The sequence below is a fragment of the Simochromis diagramma genome, unplaced genomic scaffold (assembly GCF_900408965.1).
Source record: "Simochromis diagramma unplaced genomic scaffold, fSimDia1.1 OVJJ01000141.1, whole genome shotgun sequence".
Lineage (NCBI taxonomy): Eukaryota > Metazoa > Chordata > Actinopteri > Cichliformes > Cichlidae > Simochromis > Simochromis diagramma.
The window spans coordinates 271,727-295,970 of NW_024387350.1; the positions used below are offsets into that span (position 1 = coordinate 271,727).

Consider the following 24,244-nt stretch of genomic DNA (forward strand, 5'->3'; position numbering starts at 1 on the left):
GAAGTAGGACCTTCTTGCACTCCTCAGTTGTAAATTATAATTGTGAAGTTTCTCTTTATAGATGTCATAATGAACCTGGAGGTTTGTTTTTCTCCATCTGCGCTCAGCTTTCCTACACTCTCTTTTTTCTTTTTTCACCAGTGTGGAGTTTCTCCATGGAGACTTTTTCCTTCCAGAGATAACCTTCACCTTAATGGGAGCAATTGTATCCATTACATTTAACATGTTAGCATTGAAGCTATTTACAAGCTCATTGACTGAACCTCTGGATAGGCCAGAGGTTAATGGGAAGACCTGGTTAAAAATCTCACTACTGTTTTCAGTTATACACTGTTTTGTGATCACTGCTGTTGATATATTTATGTGCTGAAATTTTACTTTCAAAGAAAACACAGTAATGATCAGACACGCCCACATCAGACACAGTAACCTTTAAAATGCTCAGGCCCTTGGAGATCAGTAGGTCAAGAGTACGGATGGGTACCGGTATCCGGTGCCATGATGGCACCGGTTCTGACATAAACGGTAGTAACCAGACCGAAAAGCAGCGCACATTTCAGTGCTTTATTTCGGTGCTTTTTTCCCCTGAGATGTCATACACTTTGGATTCTAGCCAATCATTTTACCTTTGCAAGCGTAGTAAGCAGGCCCAGGTACGTAAGTTCTTTTAGAGCAGAGCTACAGATTAAAAATGCCCAAGGCGAAGCGGTCAAAAGTCTGGCTGTACTTCACAGCAAAAGATGCAAACAAATCAGATTGTAGCGGGAAAATGATTCTGTGAACCTTTCTGCAGATCTTTAGGAGTGCTCATCATTACATTGCATACTTCTCATTGCTCCTGTTCACTGTATTATTCCATTCTGTTCTATTCTGGTACATTGTATTAATGCATTACAGCACATGCTGTTCAATTAGCAGCACTTCAGTTTTAAAATTAATAGCATAGAGTATGCAACATCATGTCAACTACATCATTAACAGATAATATTTTAAATTCTCAGTATCTCTCTTACACACGCAAACTCACACACACAAAAGCTATGTCCCAATTCATAGGCCGCACACTTTGGAAGACCCGGCCTTCGTGGTCTGCGTCGGCCGGCTCCATCGAAGACCGAGAAGGCCTTCTGGTTGCATACTCTATGCTGATGCAAGCTCAGCAGCCTGCAACAAGTGCTTTAAGGTGATACTTAATACTCTGCCCCATTCATGAGAATATCATCAGGTAAACCAGAGACAGGCTCTAACGTTTTATTCTCCATAGCAATAATACTGACAATTAATTCGCGACTGTTACTCTTGAACATTGGTGAAAGCAAGAATGTCTGCCAAACTTATGCTAACGATTAAAACCACCTAAAGCTGCAAATAACACAGTAATATCAGCACTAAAGAAAAAGTCTAATCAATCATCAAAGAAACCAAAAAAGTGGCAGCAGTGTTTTTACATTACTTACCATTTGCAGTGGAAGAGTACACTGACAGAATAAAACACGGGCGCCTTGTTTTCCTTACATGGCTAAACAAACACAAGATGAAGTCCCACCCGAATAAAGTCAGTCATTAACTAGACAACAAAAGTTTAACTAACAGGTGATGGTATGGTATGCAAAGAAGAAAAGTGCAACTGCAAGATCAGTAACAATGATTACAGAGAAAAAAAACTGTAGACTAAAACACACATTTATCCAGTTTTCTGTCAATGACTTCTGTCTATTTCAGTTTAATGAACTCGGCAGAGACGCCATCAGATTCACAAAGCCAAAGTCCAGCATAGAGCGGCTGAGTGAATGTGGTCTGGACTCTGTGGAGGAGAGTCATGGTTTCAGAGACGCTGTAGAAAGACAGAATACCTGCTCTGTGATCCAGGTACACTCCTACTCTGGAGGACCGAGGACCTGAGAGGTGAGTTTGGACTTTGTTGTACCAAAATTCATATTTGTTGATATAACACTTCAGTGACCACGATTTTTGATTGAATCCAAAAAAACACAAGTCTGATTTTCCTACTCTTCGGATATTCTTGTATGTGACTGCTACTTCAACTCCTTTTCCTCTCCACTCCACCTCCCAGTAATAACGTCCAGTCAGACTCTCTTTACTTAGGATCTGAAGCCATCCAGTGAATCTGTCTGGATGATCAGAATAGGATTGTTCTTCTTTGGTATACATAACTTTTCTGTTCCCCTCAGATAATAACAGACGTCTGTGTGCTGTGTTTGGATCCAGTGTGATTTCACATGAATATTTTAAGAATCCAGCTCTGGTCTTTGGCTCTGGTGGTGACAGTAAAACATCCTCTTCAGTGACTGTCAGTGAGATGTTTGTCCATTCCTCTCTCAGAATGTCCTGTAGTTTATCTCTGGTCTCTGACACAGCTGCTGTCACATCCTCAAAGTAGCTCAGAGGACGAATATTGATGCTGGATGAGTGTGTAGACTCACTGAGTGCTGACAGTGAGGGGTAGTTGTGTAGAAACTGGTTGTGATCCTCTGTGTGTGAGAGCTGCTCCAGCTCGCAGTCTTTCCTCTTCAGCTCAGCGATCTCCTGCTCCAGCTTCTCCTGAAGCTCTTTGACTCCACTCACTTCAGTTTCCTGCTGGGATCTGACCTGCTGCTTCACATCAGAGCTTCTTTTCTGGATGAGACGGATCAGCTCAGTGAACATCTTCTCACTGTCCTCCACTGCTTTATCAGCAGAGCCATTGATGGCCTCCACCTCCTGTTGAAGCAGCTTCACATCTTTCTCTCGCTCCTGGATTCTCTGCTGGATGTTTAGTCGTCTCACCTCGAGCTCCTTCTGCTTCTCAGTCCTTTCTGCTGCAGCTGGGACTGTTTCATGGCCTTTATGTTCATCCATCAAGCAGAGATAACTGATACTCTGCTGATCAGTACGACAGAAAATCTTCATCACCTCATCATGACGAGAGCAGATGTTCTCCTGGAGCTTCTTGGAGGGGGCCACCAGCTTGTGTTTCTTTAATGGAGCTGCATCATAGTGAGGTTGGAGGTGTTTCTCACAGTAAGAGGCTGGACAAGATAAACAGGACTTGATGGCTTTCAGCTTCCTCCCAGTGCAGACATCACAGGCCACATCTTCAGGTCCAGCATAGCAGTGATCAGCTGGAGCAGCTTGGAGTCCAGTCTTCTTCAGCTGCTCCACTAAATCTGCTAACATGGTGCTTTTTTCTAGGACAGGCCTCGGTGTGAAAGTCTTCCTGCACTGAGGGCAGCTGTGGATTCCCTTCCTGTCCTCTTCATCAAAGTGAGATTTAATACAGTTCCTGCAGTAGCTGTGTCCACAGGCTGTAGTCACCGGATCCTTCAGTAGATCCAAACAGATCGAACAAGAAAAGGTTTCTCGATCCAGCTGAACTCCTTTTTCTGCCATTTCTCTGTGCCAGTAACAGTGACGGTTTCAGTTTCTGTTTTGTAGAAATGAAACTAGCCAGAGGTCTGAACTTAATGTGTGTCTGCAGTGAATGGAGCCTGTCAGCCCTTAGATATATATCTATATACGTAAGAGGAGAGAATGAGGAAATGCATGCACAAAGAGTAGTTTCTATGTTTAGAAGAGGAAGGAGTGATCAGGTTGTGAGTGATTCCAGGAATAGGAGCCCTTTAAAGTAGACACTGTGTTTTATACCCTTTTCTGTACAGAGTTTTTGTGTGTGTGTGTAAATTTTTCTTGGAGTCTCTCTTTTGAAACGAGTCCTTTTTCATTTTTACAGTTTTTTTGTTTTGTTTTGTAATCAGCTGTGTTTCAAATGATTTTTGGACATTTTTCTTCTGGAATTTTTTTTTTCAAAGTCAAAAAATTGAGTTAACAGTCTATCAAATGATCAAAGGATTCAAACATCAATAAACATATAAGTAAGAAATAAAAATCAATACAGAGATTTCCTTTATGAAAAAAGCAATGAAAATAAATTTTTATTATATTACTGATAATGAGTGAGGCAGTGAAACAGAGAAACAAAAACCTCACCTTATTGGACACTTTGTCATGATCCCTGGTTTTAAACTGAGTTGCTGAATTTCAGTTTCTTTTGTCACAGTGTTTTTAGTTTCTGATTATTGTTCAGATAGATTTCTGACTGTTTTGATTTTGTTGTCATTCCAGTATCTTGAATTGTCATTAATGTTTCCTATTGATTTTCATGTTTCATGTCTCTCTGTTTAAGTTATTTAATTATCTGTTTTACTTTTGTCTTGTGCCTTGCTTTGAGCTTTGCTTGCTTGAGTTTAATGCTGAATTAAACCTCAATGTGTTTTAGATGGTGTCTGCTCAGTCTTGCTCAGTGTCAGCATATATTCCTGTGAATTTGTCAGTATAAAACCTTTCATGACCTTTTACTCTCTACCACATTGTGAGTTTGGGATTTAGTTATTCTCACAACTTCTTCAATAGCAGAACTAGGGTATTTAAAAGTAGAATGGGAGGCAGAGCCTTCAGTTTTCAGGCCCCTCTTCTGTGGAACCAGCTTCCAGTTTGGATTCAGGAGACAGACACTATCTCTACTTTCAAGATTAGGCTTAAAACTTTCCTTTTTGCTAAAGCATATAGTTAGGGCTGGACCAGGTGACCCTGAATCCTCCCTAAGTTATGCTGCAATAGACATAGGCTGCCGGGGGATTCCCATGATGCATTGAGTTTTTCCTTTCCAGTCACCTTTCTCACTCACTATGTGTTAATAGACCTCTCTGCATTGAAGTGTACTTGTTATTAATCTCTGGCTCTCTTCCACAGCATGTCTTTTGTCTTGCCTGTCTTCTCTCACTCCAACCGGTCGCAGCAGATGGCCCCGCCCCTCCCTGAGCCTGGTTCTGCTGGAGGTTTCTTCCTGTTAAAAGAGAGTTTTCCTTCCCACTGTCGCCAAAGTGCTTGCTCATAGGGGGTCATATGATTGCTGGTGTTTTCCCTGATTTCCTTGTGTTATTGTAGTTTTGTTACTTTACAATATAAAAAGCACCTTGAGGATACCGTTTTGTGTTTTCCCTATTTGGCGCAATATAAATGAAATGTGTCTGTGAAGGTTCTCAGTCATCCAGGTCATCGTAGTCTAAGGAGCTTGGAACGAAAAGCGTCTGGACTTCTTTAAGTTGCTTGAACACATTTCACCTCTCATCTGAGAAGCTGACAGAACTGAAGAAGCTTCTCGGATGGGAGGTGAAACGTGCTCAAGCAACTTAAAGAAGTCCAGACGCTTTTCGTTCCAAGCTCCTTAGAATATAAATGAAACTGAATTGAATTGAATGGACAGCACAGTGAGGGACTAAAGGAAGCTCAGGAGTACAAAAACAAAAAAAGGTGCTGCATCTTGTTCAAAGTATTAACATAGTTGTAGCAAAATAAGAAACTACTGCCATAAACATGCTTTTTTGTTAGTTACAATCATGTTGCTTTTTACAGCATGAAAAGCCGTTCATTTTTGCACATATTTGATTAATGTCACAGTTCGCGAGGCGAGCTGTGTGTAAATTATTAAAGGACCCAAGATGCAGCACAACTGAGGTGAGGAAGCTTTATTGATGGTGAGATAATAAACAAAGGCGAGGGTGGCAAAAAACAGAACAGCGAGTAACCTAAACTGGGAAAAGCTAAACAAAAACAGACCTGAAAGCTTGAGACATGAAACAGAGATGCAGGGAGACGTAGAAAGACACAGGAAAACTACTCTGGACAGCAAAGGGGGAAAACGCAGACGAACTAACAACAAAGACGAGGTAACACACACTATAAATACACACACCAGGAATTAGGGGATGGGAAACAGGAGGGGAACACACCTGGGAGACATCACAGCTGACGAGGCAGGGGAAACGTAAATAGAACGCACTGACATCAGACAGGGACCTTCAAAGTAAAACAGGAAACACATACACGCAAAGACACAGACTCAGAGACGCGGGCCTAACACAGAGACCTTACTACACTAAAGGGGATACACAGGCAGGGATGACACCAAACAGAGGGAACACAACTAAACCCTGGGAAACCAAAACACAACAGTCATAATGCATAAAACTATCAAAAGTAAAAGCATAAAAACACTGGGTCACCGACCCAGGACCATGACAATTAAAGTGTCAAGCTGTTTTTGTTAGCAGCTTGACTATAGCAAGTTTGGAGCCACATCATTCAACAAAATCGATCAGATGATGAATTATAATCTTTGTTACTGTTCAATCCAATGAAAATAAATGATCACACCAAATGCATGTGTATTTTTATTGTATTATTTTGTTGTTTTGGGGGGTTGGACTTTATTTTTGTACAATTTTTTTCTCCTGTTGAATATTGTAAAAAGGAAAGTCTGAATCTTTCCTAAACCTCTTGTTAGATTAATGTACAATCTAGAAGAATACTTTGATAAAATTAATATGGACAAAATACTTGTTTAGATGACTGCAAATCGTTACAGAAGAGCAACATCAGACATGAATCACAGTATGTGTTACTCATACAGGATCTATGAAACTTGTGCTAGAACAAAGGCCCACTGTGATCTTCACTGTGTCGCTGGGGTGATCCATTAACTGTACATAAAAGACGGATGTAGTCACCGTAATGGAGAAACCATATTGGAAGTAGAGTGTATGTTCAGTGCAAGTTTGGTAAGTAAGTTTACTTTCATAAAGTGTGCATGTGCAACACACGGGCACAAATATGTACTAATTAGTGTTTAAGTAGCAGGCTAATAACACACTAGAATTTCACTTGTCAAACTTGGCTGTTTGTCACATAACTTATTTGCTCTAAAATGCTTTTTTTTTTTCACATGTTAAACACAAAGTATGTAAAGAACTTCTGAAGTTTTACTCATGTATCTTCAGATTGTTGAACATGAAATCATTAAAAGTCTGTAAAGTTGTTTTTCAGTGAATTATTGAACATATTCAGTGTTTGTCTCAGAATATAAGCTGTTGAGAGTCTTGATTCATGTTGATGACAATTACCACAGTTTACATCAATTTGAAAGCGTAAACAAATAAATGTAAATGTAATTATAGATGTGTCTCTTTACAAAGTCTGTGTGAAAATGAAGGTCTTCTGGTTTCTCTATTGAGGCCCATATGGTGGAGGAGAAACATCACTCACATCAGCACAAATGTTCCTGAAATAGCACACAGAAGTTTAAATGTTCATGTGGAAAGTAGTCAGGGCCTCCATGCCAAAACAAGCACAACAAGAAGCGCGTTCCTAACAAAGTCGATCATTAACTAGACAACAAATGATAAGATGTCACAGTATCACTGATAAAATGTGACTGACAAGCGATCTCTTTGCTGAGAAGAAACAGGACAACAATGAGCTGTCAGCAGCAAAGACAGAGACCAAAGAAACTGGAAACTATTACATAAATTTTAACCAACTGACCCTCAAAGACTTCTGTCTACTTTAGCTCAATTAACTCTGCAGTGTCTCTATTAGAGTCACCAAAAAAACTCTCAAAAAGCCGAAGTCCAGCATAGAGCGGCTGAGTGAATGTGGTCTGGACTCTGTGGAGGAGAGTCATGGTTTCAGAGACTCTGTAGAAAGACAGAATACCTGCTCTGTGATCCAGGTACACTCCTACTCTGGAGGACCGAGGACCTGAGAGGTCAGTTCGCTTCTTGTTGTACCAAAAAATATAACTGTTTGTGTAACAACGTAATGACCAAGATTTGTTATTGAAACCAAAACCAAATCCATCTAAGCTCCCTGCTCTTCGGATATTCTTGTATGCGACTGCTACATCAACTCCTCTCCCTCTCCACTCCACCTCCCAGTAACAACGTCCAGATAGACTCTCTCTACTCAGAACCTGATGACATCCAGTGAATCTGTCTGGATGATCAAAATAAAACTGTTGTTGTTTCATAAATGTTACTTTTCTGTTCCCCTCAGATAATAACAGATGTCTGTGTGCTGTGTTTGGATCCAGTGTGATTTCACTTGAATATTGTAAGAATTCGGCTCTGGTCTTTGGCTCTGGTGGTGACAGTAAAACATCCTCTTCAGTGACTGTCAGTGAGATGTTTGTCCATTCCTCTCTCAGAATGTCCTGTAGTTTATGTCTGGTCTCTGACACAGCTGCTGTCACATCCTCAAAGTAGCTCAGAGGACGAATATTGATGTTGGATGAGTGTGTAGACTCACTGAGTGCTGGGACTGTTTCATGGCCTTTATGTTCATCCATTGTGCAGAGATAACTGATACTCTGCTGATCAGTACGACAGAAAATCTTCATCACCTCATCATGACGAGAGCAGATGTTCTCCTGGAGCTTCTTGGAGGGGGCCACCAGCTTGTGTTTCTTTAATGGAGCTGCATCATAGTGAGGTTGGAGGTGTTTCTCACAGTAAGAGGCTGGACAAGATAAACAGGACTTGATGGCTTTCAGCTTCCTCCCAGTGCAGACATCACAGGCCACATCTTCAGGTCCAGCATAGCAGTGATCAGCTGGAGCAGCTTGGAGTCCAGTCTTCTTCAGCTGCTCCACTAAAGCTGCTAACATGATGTTTTTCTCCAGGACAGGCCTCGGTGTGAAAGTCTTCCTGCACTGAGGACAGCTCCAGGTTTCCTTCCTGTCCTCTCCGTCCCAGAAACTTTTAATACAGTTCTTGCAGTAGCTGTGTCCACAGGTTGTAGTCACCGGATCCTTCAGTAGATCCAAACAGATGGAACAAGAGAAGGTTTCTTGGTCCAGCTGAACTTTTTTATGTGCCATTTTTCCTGTCAGTGTCAGTGACTGTGTGAGTTTCTTTTGTTTTGGTGAAACTAGTTTGATCTCTGGTCTAAACATGCATTTCTGCAGTGAATGATGCCCATCAGCTCAGAAACATGACCACATGTTGGTTTCACACATCTTTAACCTGTATATCCGAACAAGGGAACACAAACAACAGTAGGTCAACATCAAGTTTTTATTGAACATTATGAATGAGCAAGGTACCACAACGCTATATTGCAAACTAAGCTAGACATGCAAGTCACAATGATTAGAACTTCTGGACCCTAAGACCTGTTTGTTTATACAAAAAAAAGTGTTTAACAAGAATTTTGTAGCTCTGAAAACGCTATGTCCAGATGAACAGAACTGACTTTTTGCGATTTACTTACCTGGATTGAGCATGCATCAAGATAAGAATCATATTGGTTGGAAACATGGAACTTATTTATTTTATTCTAGTTAATTTTATATTATTATTAGTAGTAGTATTAGTAGTAGTAGAGTAATATTTAATGTCAATTTAAACTAAACTAACACTTAAAATATATTTTTAAATTTCTCTTGTGACTTCTTGTAGATCCCATCTGCAGTACATTCAAGGTCCACCAGATGGCTCTAGGTCACACTTTTAAAATCACAGCGTTTCTTATAAATTCACTCAGCATTAAGGAAATAAAATCTGATGCAGCATCAGGGTGATATAAAATTCAATATACAAGTACTATGTTGTGTATGATTTTTCTTCAGTGCTTTTAATTTTAGTACTTTGGTCCTAAAATGTTTGGACAATGTCAGTTTTTAAGGATTTGCTCACTTTTTTCACCACCTTGACAAAACAGTCATTAAATTATTCTTTTAAAAATAATACTACTGCATGAGAGCACAGGGTTGCACGTCACCCTGAAAACCATTTCCAACACCTTTTTCATTCTTTATTTATTTCTGATCAAATGTTATGATTTCCCAAGGAGATTTCCTAATAACGGTGACAGTTCATATGTACCTTACATATATGTTAGGTACATATGAACTGTCACCATGTGTGTCCTTACTTGTCCCCTGTACGCTATAGTGCTGAAGTCTCTGAAGAGCTGCACTGGTTACTTTCGCAACGGTTTGTTTGAACAGATTAAACTTACACGTCAGTAAAAAAACAAACAAACAAAAAACAATATGAACATGCACAACAATCTCTTTAGCACACGCCAAGGAACACATCACAAACAGGTCAGTTATTTTAAAAAAATGCTTTTATAATTGTATAGGTTCAAAAGAAAAAGAAGAGCGAGGACTTCTCCTCCACAACTTACCAACAGGCTGCGCGAATCATGAACGAATCGTTCAATACTCGAGAATCACTTTACTGACTCATGAATCATGATTCACAAGCCCCACTGACTCACTGACTCATCCCTGTTGCTGTTAGCAGCAATGTATCTAGCTTATAATTAAAATTGTGGAGAAAAGCACAACATCCAGTATCTTAACAAAAAAATTTCTGCTCTGAACTGGAAGAAAAAAACCTGAGTAGAAGCTCACATCAAGAAAATAGCTCCTTGGTTCACAGTAGCATCGCTCTGCTAACATGCTAACAGCACATTTGAGCTACTCACCCCTTCCCTTCCTGTGTTGAATCATAGAGTGAACGAATCACTCACTCACTCACTCACCCCCTCCCTCCTGGCTCACAGCTTCTTCTTCTTCTTGGTTGGCAACCAATGTTAAGGCGCATTACCGCCCCCTGGCTCACAGCTCAGTGGACATTTAGATGAGAAAATATATATTTAATACATTTAAGGAAAATACTAATAAAATAAAAATAAACAAAATAAATGTTTATTAAGCAGTTTTGATAGGAAATTGCTTAATTTTAGAAATGTTTTAGCTTTTTTGCTCTATAAAATAGTTGTTTTTTTTAATCATTCATCTTAGCAGTAGGATTTACATGAAAAGAGAAACAAATTAAGTTTGAGTGAAAATGTACATCTTTTTGCACTCTCTGGTCGACTGACTCAGTGACTCAAATGACTCAAAAAATCCGATTCACTTTGGTGAGTGACTCATTAAAACTCGATTCAGTAAAAAGAATCAAATTTACCATCACTACTCGAAACGGAGCAAACTAACGGAAGCTGATCAGCTTCCGGGGGGCAGGGGGCGTAGTTAATATGGAATATACTTGTAGCGAACCACCGAATGAAGGATGACACTTTACTCATTAGGTTTTGAAGGCTTAATGGCAGTAAACCATTAACCTCACCATAGGAGCTGGGGATGTATACACAGAAACAGCGTGTAAGTTAAAAATCTACACTCTTAACAATCATAAACCTTACAGCATAAAATAGGATTCAACATAAAATTTAACAAATGTAGCCTCTGTCACACAAAACATATAAACATGTCCTTATCTATGTCATGAAACTACCTTGTGCCTCTATCAAGGGGGCTGCTAATGACAAAAGAAATCTCAAAGGGACTGACGCTAAAACTACGCCGACAGTGTTTCACGGGAAATCGTCCCTTCAAAATAAAAGCTTCTAAACTCAAACACGAAGCTGGTGATAGGAAACAGCCATAAGTGCCAAAATGAAGTGCAAGGAACTAAATAAAAGTATTTAGGGTTATTTACAATACTGTTTGCAAATGTAGTCAACCCTTCTCACATTTGCAAACCTCAATTCAAGAAGTTAAAGAACTCTTTGTGTCAAAAAGGATAAGATGACAGAGTCACAGTCCTGGGTCGGAGACCCAGTGTTTTGAGTTCCTTGTGTCTCTGAGTTTTTGTATTATGATCTTAGTTCTCTTTGTTGCCCCAGTAGTCTTAGTGTCTTAGTTCGGCTTTCTTGTATTCTCTTCAGTATTTAGTAGCCGCCCTCTGTGTCTCCTTGTTATTGTTCTGTGTTTCTCCTCTGACCATTGACGGAGCGTCTGTGGAGAGAGTGAGCAGCACCAAGTTCTTGGGTGTGCACATCACAGAGGATCTCTCCTGGACGTACAACACCACAGCACTGGCCAAGAAATCACAGCAGCGTCTCTTCTTTCTCCGCAAACTAAGAAGAGCAGGAGCACCAGCCCCCATCATGTACACTTTCTACAGAGGCACCATCGAGAGCATCCTGTCGAGCTGCATCACTGTGTGGTTTGGAGCCTGCAATGCGTCCTGTCATAGAACCCTCCAACGCATAGTGAGGGCTGCAGAGAGGATCATTGGTGTCTCTCTCCCCTCCCTCCAGGACATTTACAGCACCCGTCTCACTAAAAGAGCCCTTTGCATAGCGGCTGATCCCACGCACCCAATGCAAAGCTTCTTCAAGCTGCTGCCGTCAGGGAGGAGACTGCGAAGTCTCCAGGCCAGGACCAGCAGACTGAAGGACAGCTTCATCCATCAGGCTGTCAGGAAGCTTAACTCCCTCCCGATTCTGCCCCCTCTCCCCTCTTCTCCTCCACAGTCTCACTGAACTCTGTCACACACACACACACACACACACACACACACACACACACACACACACACACACACACACACACACACACACTCTCTGACTCACTCACTGGCCTGCACCAGTTACCAGTCACTTTGTGGAGCATTGGACTGCCATTACCTCATAAGACTTTGTTGTTACACTATCTCTTACCGCATACTACTATATCTCCATTTGCACTATTTGCCTATTTGCACTACTATGCCTCCTTACTTGAATATTGTATATTGTGTATTGTATATTGTATATTGCATAGCTTTTTTTTTTGTTATACGTAAAATTGTATTGTATTTATTTAAATTTTTACTTTTTAATTATTTTATTTGCATTTTTTAATCACTAGGGTTTGAGAGTAACGAAATTTCTATTCTCTGTATGTCCTGTACATGTGGCAGAATTGACAAATAAAGTTGACTTGACTTGACTTAGTTGCTCTGTCTCCCCTAGTCAAGTCTGCGTCTATGTTACATTTCCTGTTTTACTTTGAAGGTCTGTGTCCTACGTGAATGTATTGAGTTTCGCTTCCCTTGGGTCTCCTTATATCCGTCAAATCGTCAAACACCTAAAGTAGCATCACCCTGCCACTCCACCAACCTGTACAAGATGCCAACATGAAAAATTACTTTGTGAATAATAATTGTAGTTTTTCCAGCTAACTTCACTATCTTCTCCTCGTTCTTCCTGTTCTTGTACAACCTCTCTCTCTTCATCCTCCTCACTAAACTAGAATTGTATTTGCTGGTAAATGACAAAAATATAATCTCATAATAATTATTACAAGAGCAGTTTGGGATTCACGATTGTTAATAGGATTGTTAACAGGACAACACACGGCTTAGTTATGTCAAATCATCATCACTGAATGTGGGTTAACAGAATCTACAGCTTTATCATTTGTGGTGAATTTGACCACATGTCCACTCTTACCTGTTTCTCTTTGCTCTCTCCCTCTCTGTCCTCCTCTCTCAGTCCTTGTTAAATGTTACAGTGGGGGGAAAAAACAACATGAACTGATCCATATCGGTGTATAACAATATTTAAACTGAACACAGGCTGCAGCTGGACACTCACAGGTGACATCATTTTGATTTGCTGTCACCTGGATCTGCAGCTGTACCGAAACACTGAAGCCCAATTAGATCAGAATAGGAAAAAAAAATCGTTAAAAAAAATAAAAATAATAAAGTTCATCAGCTTCTCAGCTGGCGACTCGCGATATACCAGCAGACTAGTGGATCAGAAGGTTAAAGTTAGCTAATAATTTTACGGGGTTTAAGCTAATATTATTGATGCTTTTTAGAGAAGAGATAAAAATAAGCAGACACTGTATAAGTCACAGCAACGTTCTCGCATTTGAACTTTTGTTGTATAGTTAAAGTGTGTTTTAAAATGGCATCACTTATTTGTATCATGACCTCTTTATCTTCTTTCTGACACACCAATGAATGTCTTATTAGTCAATTAATGACTGAATGAGTTTTTTTGAGTACATCATTTATGTTAATTAATTAATGTTTGAGTTATACAAGTTAACTTTGCAAAAGCTTAACTTAAATACGATATAAATGTTAAAGGATTCCTGAGTTGAAATTAAACATTTTCATCCATAACGATGACATATGGCGTAAATAAAGCATCAGAAAGTAATTCGGGCTCGTCCGGGATTTGAACCCGGGACCTCTCGCACCCAAAGCGAGAATCATACCCCTAGACCAACGAGCCACACGTGGTCACCCGTAGAGCTCACAGATGTTCGGTGATTTTGTCACTATGCTGACTAGCTTTCATTTGTTGTAAATTGTTCTGTTTGGCAGCTAATCTTTCACATACACAGTAATAATGAAATCACCGTCCTCCGCTGCTTTATGTTGGCAGGTTCTGTGTGGAGAGATTCTGACTGGACGTTGTTACTGGGAGGTGGAGTGGAGAGAGAGGGGAGATGCAGTCACATACAAGAATGAAGAACATCAGTGTAGATTTAGATTTGCAGGCTGTAATATAGAATATTCTTAAATATGCTAACTTGAAAGGTCCTCTTTGTAAATCAGGTTAAGATTAGTGTTACAGGTTGTATCACAGAGTCTCCCAGCCCTCGCTTCCTACCATATACATGTTACAATTTGCTATGGGGGTGCTAGCTGTATTACACAAGGTCCTTACCCTTCATCTTTGTATATATGTATATAATAGGTAAATCTCAAATCAACCAATTATGGTGGGCCAATCTGAAGGAAACTTTACATGAACATTGTCAGACGTGGAGCAAATATTCAAATCTGTATGTTAAAAAACTAAACAAAAAAATGTGTTATCCCAATTCTCACTTGAGACATGCAAAACAAATTTGCAGTGAGTGTACTTTGCATGTACAGTTATTACAGGTTCATGTTGTGGTTTCAGACAGGTTCTTTATGCTTGAATTTGTTGTGCAGGCTGTAAAGGTGGAAGCATTAATCTTCCTCTCTGTTTTTCTTCATTTTTTTGTAATGAAATAAAGTGAGCTCAGTCTAATTTCACCCCATCAAAGTTGCTTGGCGTCTAGTCCATCTGCTCTGGTCCTGATATCAGTCTCATATATATTATAAAATCAGGATTTTAGCATAAAAAGCAAGGACATTTGTGTTTGGTCATTTATTTTTTGTAACAGTGCTTCTTGGCAATGAACCTCACACCATTGTGTACACCTCTGTGAAACCTTAAATGGAGCCACATCTGTGAGGAAAATGCATTTGTGGGTTGAAATAAACAGGCTTTGGTATAAGAGTATTTAGTATTAGTGTATTATTAGATAACTAAATGTAATTTTAAAAAAGTTATGCCACCATTATTATAATGGTTGAGAGCTGCAGGTTTGCAGATATTTTGTTTTTCCACAGTAAACTAAACAACAGATTTTCACAACGAGACGTCAGCACACAGAGGAAGCTGTGAGGCGTTTGATTGGACAATGGCGGAGCGTTATGTAATTCAGGCGCCTGACGTCATTAAACCGCGCCAAACAAAGCTTCATGCGTAAAAGAGAGACAGGAGAACGGGATAAAGTTTAGTTTTTCTGAGGTTTGAGGTTTTGTAGAAGCGGAAAGTGTGTAATTTCAACGCTCTGGAGACATCTTCAGAGCCGAGGTGTTTGTTTGGAGCGGAAACGCTGAAGCTGCTGTGAAGAATAAACAAAGAAGAAAATGCCGGTTTTTAAATTTTAAAGTCCGAAGAGCGAGAGGAAAGCTCAAAACGTAAGTCCGTCTCGGTTTAAAGCTTTTAACATAGTCGTATTGATTTTTTTAGTGGCTAAACAGGGTGGTTGTAAAAGTGACGGAGATATCGATGTTAACTATAGAGATACCCGATATTTTTTAGCTGCGGGCAGTTTGAAGTACGACATCATATGGGTAGTTATCAAAACACACACTTGTTGCAGGCAGGATTTGAGTCTCATTATACAAGTATGAACGGTAATGTTCGGGTTGTCTTGTAGGCTCTGGGATTGGTTGGGTTATGTAGGCTAGGTGTTTACATCTGTCTGTGTGGACGGCTTGTGTCAAATACATGGCCAGGAAAAGTGATTACGTGTGTGTGTGTGTGTGTGTGTGTGTGTTGTTGTTGTTGTTTTAACAACAGAAATGTTGTGTTATATTTGTTGCGATTTCTGCTGCACTCTTGGCCAGATCTTTCTTGAAAAATAGATTTAAATTTTTTTTTGAATAAAACGTACTTTTACCTTTTTACCTGGATAAATGAAGGATGTATAAAAGTCAGTGAGCCAAAAACTAATTGAGGTGTTCTGTCTGCCTCTAAATGACTGATGTTTGACAGATCACAGGTCAATTAGTCATTGCATGAAGGGAAATTATCCTGAAATAAGGAGGAGGAGGTTTTATTTACTCAAACGCTAGTCAAATTCTCAGCAATAACAAAGAAAAGCCTGTATTTATGTTGAATCAGTTAAAACGGGCACTTGGTGTACACAGACACATCTGACATGTTTTTGGGGAAGGTCTTGCTTTTTTCACTATGAAAATGCAATTCATCATAGCAAAAGACTGCTGGTGTGAAAACTGCCCCCCCGTAGTCCACATCGTTGTCCACTGAAAACATTTGGTGCATTTTAAAACAAAAATAAAACTGCAAATAGAAGACCTCAAACTGTTGAGACATTGAACTCTTGGCTTAGAGCGAGAATGAACCGTTGTTGGTAACCACTGGCTTATATCAGGATGAAGTTCTATGAAAAGAGAACAACCTTTCAGTCAGCCTTCAGACCATTTCACAGTACTGAGTACACGCTTTAAAAAAAATACAATGAAAGCTGTTTTTGGTGATTGTTGTTAGTTTTTGTGGGATTCAGTGCAACATTTGACACTTGATGGTGATGTACTGAGCTGTTTGGAGTCCTGTGTGAGAGTCTTTCGATAGTCCTTGACAAAACAATCTCCAGACTAATCCAGCAGATCTTGAGAAAATCGTAGTCCCTTGATAGATTTACACTGTGCTACAGTAATGAACTGTACACTGCAGTTAGTCAAAACTCTCATGATCAAATTCAGTCCAGCATCAACTTTATTTTGTTTTTTTAATTTGCCTGGAATGTGGCAGCTTATGAGCTCGGGAGGACAGTCTGCTATTGTCATTGTATGCCAGTAGTGAGAATACGTGCAGAAGGAATCTGAGAACTGCTCTGTTTCATCAGGATCAAAGGTGATGACAGTTTGCATGTTAAATACCTCGCAGCACATTGTTCGTTCAGTGGTGCTAGCTTCAGTTATTGTGCAGATGTACTGTTTATGTTTCCAGGGGAAACCTGGAGTCAGCAGAGACTGAAGAAGTCACTTGGATGAGTGATGAAATGCTACGTCCAGATGGACAGCTGGACGATTGAGCGTGCATCACAACACTCTGTTTTTGACTTTATTTGGGATTAAATGCTTTAAATCTTAAATTATATTTACTTATAGATGTTCGAATAAGTGTTTGTGCAACATGGAAAGAAATTTGTTTCTGGTGTTTAGCAGAAAAGGTCTTGAATAATTCTGGGATTTTGTTGTAGGATCTGAATTTGATTGCTGGTGTTGGTGAAATTACACAAATAGATTGCAGAGTGCCATGTGCTTTGTAATTGGTGCTGTAGGTTCACTAATTGGCTCAGAAGTTGTGAGGTTAAAGATTTGCTTTGCTTAATTGTTTTGATGTTCTTCTTAGTTGCGGATGGTTGCCATGTTTTGGATGCTGTTGTAAGTTGTAGTGGTCATTTTAGCTGCAGAAGCCAGATTGACTTGATGCTTGATGTTGGTTTGTCTGATCGCTGGAGCTGCTGTTGTTTGTAGCAGGTGCTTCATGTAAGTGGCTGCCATTCTTTTGTCACAAGTGTTGGTGTAGTTTTAGTGGTTGGATTCGTTGCAGAAGTTGTTTAAAAGTTTTAAATATCTTCTTTAGCTACAGTAATCAGTGTATTTTGGCTTTGGGTGTTGTTGTGGGGGCGATTGTTGTGATTGGTGCCATTAAATGTCAGTTGTTACAAGCACATGTGACTGATTTCACTTATATTTCATTAGAATTTTCATACTGTACATAATGTGCTGACCAGCATTTTAAAGGTGCTCTCTTGTATAACAAGGGTTAAATATGCAGTGTATTAAAGGTTTCTGGGATGAAGAGGACAGGAAGGGAATCCACAGCTGCCCTCAGTGCAGGAAGATATGGCATAGCATACAGCTAGGGCTGGATTGTGTAACCCTGAATCCTCCCTTAGTTGTGAAGGCCTGAAGCTGGGGCTTCTATGATGCACTGTTTCTTTTTCAATCACCCGTTTTAACACGTCTTTTACACCTCTCTGCATTTAATCATTAGTTATTAATCTCTGGCTCTCTTCCACTGCATGTCTTTGCCCTGTCTTCCTCCCCTCACCCCAACCAGTTGCTACAGATGTCCGCCCCTCCCTGAGCCTGCTGCTGCTGGAGGTTTCTTCCTGGTAAAAGGGATTTTTTTCCATCCCACTGCTGTCAAAGTGCTTGCTCATAAGGGGTCATCTAATTGTTGAGGATTTCTATTTTCTCTGTATTATTGTACGATCTTTACCTTACACCATATTACACCATACTACACTATAGAGTTTAACTGAATCTTTATTTACTGTGTTGATTTATTTAACCTGTCTTTTGCATAATGACCTTTTAATATTGTAAGTATAGTGATTTAACTTCTATTTTGTTCATTACTTTGAAATTAACATTTACAGCCTAAGAATTGTGTTCACTGGTGTTTTAAATGCGCTCTTCTATATTAAAAGATGGCTCAAAATTGAAACCCTGATAACTCCTCCCTCTTTTACCTGAAACTCTGTAGTTCCACTCTGTCCACATATTTTCTAAAAATAGTTACTATATACAGCTGGTAGAATAAGTATTAAACATGTCACCAATTTTTCTAATTAAATTTATTTCTAAAGGTGCTACTGACATGAAATCTCATCAAATGTCTATAACGACCCATCTAATCCAAACATGCAAGGAAATCAAACCATGGATCTCCATAAATTTTATGTAATGACGAACAATCACACAGTGAAAACGTATTGAACACACCTACTGAAATGTATTTAATACTTGGTAGAAAAGCCTTTGACTCATCTCGGCTCAGGTGTGATTTTGGCCATTCCACACAGACTTCAAAGGTTCTGTGGGCCCCTTCTGTGAACTCTGACCTTTACTTCTCTCCATAGGTTTTCAGTTGATTTCTGTAGCTCTGCACATGTGCTAATTGGCTCTTACACAACTCTTCTTGTACAGAATGCTGTTATTCAGTTCAGTGCTGGATTTTGCTACAATAGTTATCCTCAGTCAGAAGGAGAGGCTGAAATCCAGGGAGTAAATTGTAAGACTGGAGTTTATTTACATTTAGATGGATGGTACATAGAGTTATGGCATAGTGTAGGAGAATGTGGTACGGTGATTTGGTGTGGCTTATGCAATCAAGAACAGGAGATATATTAGAAGATAAATAAAGATTAAAGGGTAAAATAGCTGGCTGCAAATTCCTCTAAAACAAATCTGCTAAGGAGGTGCATCAATCTAATACCACTCCTTAAGAGCGTTCACATGTAGTAAAGCACTACCCAAATGGGCCACAAGGGATAAAATGTGTATGCCTTAAAAGGGAAAAAGTGCAGAAAACAGCATCTCTAACAAGTAGAAAGCGATCTCATGGTAATTTTACTAAAGTGAAACACTGGTAACTGAAAATTTATCACACAAAAACTGAATTGATCAACATTTATAAATCTGCTCTGATTGTATAGAAAAGAATTAAACTGTTCCATCTGTTTGGATCTACTGAAGGATCCGGTGACTATTCCCTGTGGACACAGCTACTGCATGAACTGTATTAAATCTCACTTTGATGAAGAGGACAGGAAGGGAATCCACAGCTGCCCTCAGTGCAGGAAGACTTTCACACCGAGGCCTGTCCTGGAGAAAAACACCATGTTAGCAGCTTTAGTGACTCTCCTCCAGAGTCCAGACCACATTCACTCAGCCGCTCCATGCTGGACTTTGTGTTTCTAATTACGGAGCCACTGCAGAGTTTGTCAAACTGAAATAAAAAGAAGTCATCAAGTTGGCGACAGGTTAAAGTGTTAATTTTAGTTTTTAGTTTCTTTGGTCTCTATTCCTGCTGAGAGCTCACTTTTGTGGTGTTTCCTCTCTGCATAGATCACCCGTCATACTTTAGAGGCACTGATTAGAGAAAAACAAGATCTCATGTTAGTGGCGGACTTTCAACAAAGAACGGTTTATAACTTTCCAGATTGAGACATTTCGAGGTGAGGATGGCAGAGGAAAACTCTTTCACTGTTTAATAGAAAGATTCTTATAGTGAGCTTTTAATTTGTCAAAAAAGTGTTTGTTTGGTTTTTTTGTTCCGTTTGAAGAAAAAAAATATTTTAAAACCAAATGTTATATAAGGGGCATGATCTAAGTTTGTTTGGTGGAAAAATTAAATGAGTGTTTGCTTCAAGTGTTCATGAAGCAAAGAGAAGGTCTGGAGGAATTTCTCTTTCTTTGAGGATCTAAAGAGAGGAGATGAACTTTGGTGCTTCCATGGACTTTTCTGTATTTAGGAATGGATGTTCATACGTTTTTAATGATTGATTACTCGTGTGTTTTATTTTCATTTGTGTTTTTGGCCATGGATGTACGTAAGAGGATTGGGTCACTGGGGCTCAATCACAACAACATCTGTCATGAGTTTTAAAATAAACTGCAAACACCTGGTTAGCAGCTTTTTGACGTGGGTTCAATTACATATTGCAATATGGTGAAATCTCTAGTCAAACGCCAAAGTGGTCTCTAAAGATGGGCCGCCGCTCTGACCTCTTTTATCCACATACACAGACAAAAACACAACACATCATGTGAGCCTGAACCTTCAGTTCAGCTCATCCTTAAAACCTTCCCTTCCGAGAGAATTACAACTATGTTTTTCACTTAGCCGTTGCCTCCCTTCTTTCCGAGATGATGATGATGATGATGGTGATGATGGTGAAAATAATAATAATTCCTGACATGCAGCGCTTGGATGTCTCTGACCTCCATACAATGGTCCCTTTGGGAAAGTGTATGTGTGATAGAGCATAATTTGTGATGCTATTCTGCATTCATATAACTAAGTTACAAAGTGATATTACTATTATTAAAGTGATCAATACATAAGGCATGGACAAATGTTCTGAATTCTGAAGGAAAGGAAACCAAAACTGAAGTGTTGTTTAAACATGTGACCATGAGGTAATTTCAATATGAAACCACTGGAAAAAAAAAAAAAATTGTTTTTTTTATGCTTTTGTGTTTTGAAGATAAATAAACCTGCTGTTTGTCATTCATTAAAATGCTTTCTGTCTTTAGCTTATGAGACACAATAATTGGCATAGGTTGATGAAATAAAAACCTCCTGCTTTATTTTTTCCCATTGGGCACACACTGAATCCCATTTGTTCTCAGATATTTATACTTTGGCAGCATAAAAATACTGCAAAAGCAGAACTATAATCCAATTTTTACACACATTCCAGTTTTTTATGTTCTAAGAAGATATTTAAAAGAACCAAATACGTTCCCACTCTGTCTGTGTGTGACCTTACATTAATGTTTTATTCATGGAAAAATGGACAGAATAAGCTTATAACTTAAAAACTAATATTTTTATGTAGTCTGGTATGTATGGTCAATGTATAGCAAGTGCGATATAAAGACATAAAGTATTGTTACATTTGACCTCTGATCTTTCCTTTAAGGTCAATAGATTGACTTTCAATGCGACAAGAATGCCATAAACGGCTAAAAGTGCATTAAAATGTGTTTAAACAGGCTAGATTTTAAAAGCCTGCACTTTGTGGGGCAGTAAGAACAAGTGCAAACTTCTTATAGTTTAAAAAGGAAAAAAACTTAAATGAATAAATAGATAATGACAATATTCCCTTCTAAGTAAATCCTGCCCAGACAATGAGCTGCCTCAGTGGAGGTTTGTGCTGCGGTTTTTGTTGATGATGATGTTGATGTTTTGATCCCTGTTATCTTTTCAGGATGCTCCTACATTCCTGTGCTGGTTAAGAAGAAAGACTAGACGATCGATGGAGGGACGACATCGAGAAAGGAGAGAGGAGGGAGAGGAGGAGACGATACATGAGCAGGAGAGAGAAAGAGGGGAACAGAGGGATGGTTCTCTTAAACCTAAATCGGGGACAAAGATGGAGGAGGAAGATGAGGGAAAGGAAACAGAATTGATGAAGGCTTCTCCCAGAGATGAAGCTCGAAGTCAGCTGATTAATGGACACACCCCAATCTCTGCCTCTTCCTCTTTCACCTCTTTTCCCTTCATCTCCTCGCCTCATCAAGGAAGGGAGGGCGAGGATGAAGAGGAGGTCAGAGTCGCCATCCTAACTGTTGAGGATGAGTCCTGTCCTTCAGAGCCCTTTGGCACCACCCAGTTTGAACCAACCAATGAGGATAATGGACAGGCAGAGAGTGGAGGGGAGGGGAAGGAGGATGGAGAGATGGAAGGAGAGGAGGAGGCAGCAGAAGAAGAAAATGAGGAGGAGGAGGCGGCAAATGCTGAGGAGAGAGAGGAGGAAGGGGAGCTGGCGTCACCTGAGGCTCATCTGCAACTTAAGGTAGGACCCACAGTATTTTTTTTTTTATCTTAGTAAACTTGATCATTTTCAGGCTTCTGTTTGATTAAGCACTTGTGTGTCATGCGCGCTAGAAAGGTGATGTGCAGGATTTATTTTGACACACCTGCCCTACTGTTAGCAAGAGGACCCAAACACTCAGATTCCCTCTTTGACAGGCTTGTCCAAAGTCCAGCTGGGTGGCCAATCATCACTCTAGGTCAGATTTTATATGACCTGTCGTTCCTAATTCAAAATATATTGTGTATTGCTCGCCACCATAAATATAATTAGCCATCCATCGATCGATCAGCTTCTGCTTCTCCTTCGCGGGGGACGCTGGAGCCAATCCCAGCTGTCATAGGGCGAGAGGCGAGGTACACCCTGGACAGGCTGCAAGTCGGTCGCAGGGCAACCATTCGCACTTACATTCACACCTATGGGCAATTTAGATTAATCAATTAACTATCCCCACTAACTGCATGTGTTTGGACTGTGGGAGGAAGCCGGCGAATCCAGGGAGAACCCACACCAACTCCACACAGAAAAGGGGCTGATGGTGGAATTGAACTCAGGACCTTCTTGCTGTGCGGCAACAGTGCTAACCACTGTGCCACGCTGCTTAATAAAGTGTAATTCACCCCATAAAGAACGACATTTTAAAAATTTCAACTGTTTTAACAGTCGTCCAGTATAAAACCTCATTCAGATATTTAAAGTGTTTTTGAAGATGCCTTGATGCCCCATCATATTCTGCTGCTGTAATTGGCTAAAGGTCAGTGTTCATACAGTTTGCATATATGGATAAATATCCCAATTTGCTTACGATTTGTACCTTGCAGCTTTTGTAAAATCCAATATGGTGAAATATCCTAAAATGTGAGAGGCGCTTTAATGAGCTCTGTCTGTTCTGTTACATCATGTGTAATTACACTGTGTTCACAGTAGGTCCACAGCAGTGGAGGATAGTCTCATTCAAACAGAATAAATCAGTAGGATCTTTATTTTCTCTTGAAGTCCATTTACTGATTGGTATATTTATACTTTTAAACTATAAAAGTGTTTCTTCTACTGCTGCCAATATATTTTTATACTTATGAGTTCCTGCTTCTTCTGCAATTATCCAGCAGGTGGCGCCAGTGCACACTTTATCTCCTCAGTGTGAATGAAATACACCTGATAGAGATGTGTAGTGAGTGAAACACCGATGCAGAGGTGTGTGTGTGTGTATACACAAAGGGTTTGAAATGCCCTTTGTGTGTGTAAGTTTACACATATACACATTTTATTTACACTATGTAAATGAGAAGTAGAAAAACAGTTTCTGAAACTTTTCAGAGCGGTGTGAAGGTGGAGCTTTCGACTTACGGGGATTGTTTGCACATACTAGATTAAGTACATACTAAATCAAATCTCAGCATGATGCCATAATGATCTGTGAGCAGCATTATGGCATCATGCTGATATATGAGAATGTCAGAAGGAGTTTCTGTGTCTTTGTGGAGTCAGAGAGAGCAGATGAACTGTAGTGCTGCATGAAGAACAGGCAGAGAAAGTGTGGTGCCAGGGGCTGGGGTGAGGTGTGCGGCAGGAGTGACAGATGAGATCAGACAGGAGTCTTCGTGGACTATGATGTTGGCAGATGACATTTCGAAGTGAGCCTAGAGGTCGAGGTAAACTCTGGAGTGAAGGGTAAGGAGAGTGAGTAGAAGCAAGACAGAATACATGTGGGAACAACAGGGAAATAGCTGATGTCAACTATCCAGTAGCATTTGGTGCAAAAGAGAGGTGAAGAGAAGAGTGCAGGCATGGTGGAGACAGGTTTCAGGGTGATTTGTGAGAGAAAGATCGCAGCGAGAGCGAAAGGGAAGGCTTACACGATGGTAGCGA

The 24,244-nt window shown here is 39.9% G+C and overlaps 3 protein-coding genes and 1 non-coding gene across 4 annotated transcripts in view; 1 reads left to right on the forward strand and 3 right to left on the reverse strand.

Moving 5' to 3' along the window:
• Positions 1-1,237: 1,237 nt before the first annotated feature.
• On the reverse strand, positions 1,238-3,642 carry LOC120718457 (tripartite motif-containing protein 16-like). Its single transcript, XM_040007003.1, has one exon. It carries the CDS (start codon positions 3,388-3,390, stop codon positions 1,714-1,716), a length of 1,677 nt encoding a protein of 558 aa, XP_039862937.1. The 5' UTR covers positions 3,391-3,642; the 3' UTR covers positions 1,238-1,713.
• Positions 3,643-6,207: 2,565 nt separating this feature from the next.
• Positions 6,208-8,916, reverse strand: LOC120718467 (tripartite motif-containing protein 16-like). The gene has a single exon (XM_040007014.1). It carries the CDS (start codon positions 8,786-8,788, stop codon positions 7,397-7,399), a length of 1,392 nt encoding a protein of 463 aa, XP_039862948.1. The 5' UTR covers positions 8,789-8,916; the 3' UTR covers positions 6,208-7,396.
• A 4,935-nt stretch (positions 8,917-13,851) lies between these two features.
• trnap-ugg lies at positions 13,852-13,923 on the reverse strand. The gene has a single exon. It is a non-coding gene; the product is annotated as a tRNA-Pro (tRNA).
• A 1,256-nt stretch (positions 13,924-15,179) lies between these two features.
• LOC120718452 (F-box/WD repeat-containing protein 7-like) overlaps positions 15,180-24,244 on the forward strand; it is a 47,281-nt gene continuing 38,216 nt past the window's right edge. The window contains exons 1-2 of the mRNA XM_040006998.1: positions 15,180-15,431; positions 21,770-22,357. Coding sequence (XP_039862932.1) covers positions 21,818-22,357 — 540 coding nt within the window. The 5' untranslated portion in view covers positions 15,180-15,431; positions 21,770-21,817. The remainder of the gene's footprint in view (positions 15,432-21,769; positions 22,358-24,244) is intronic.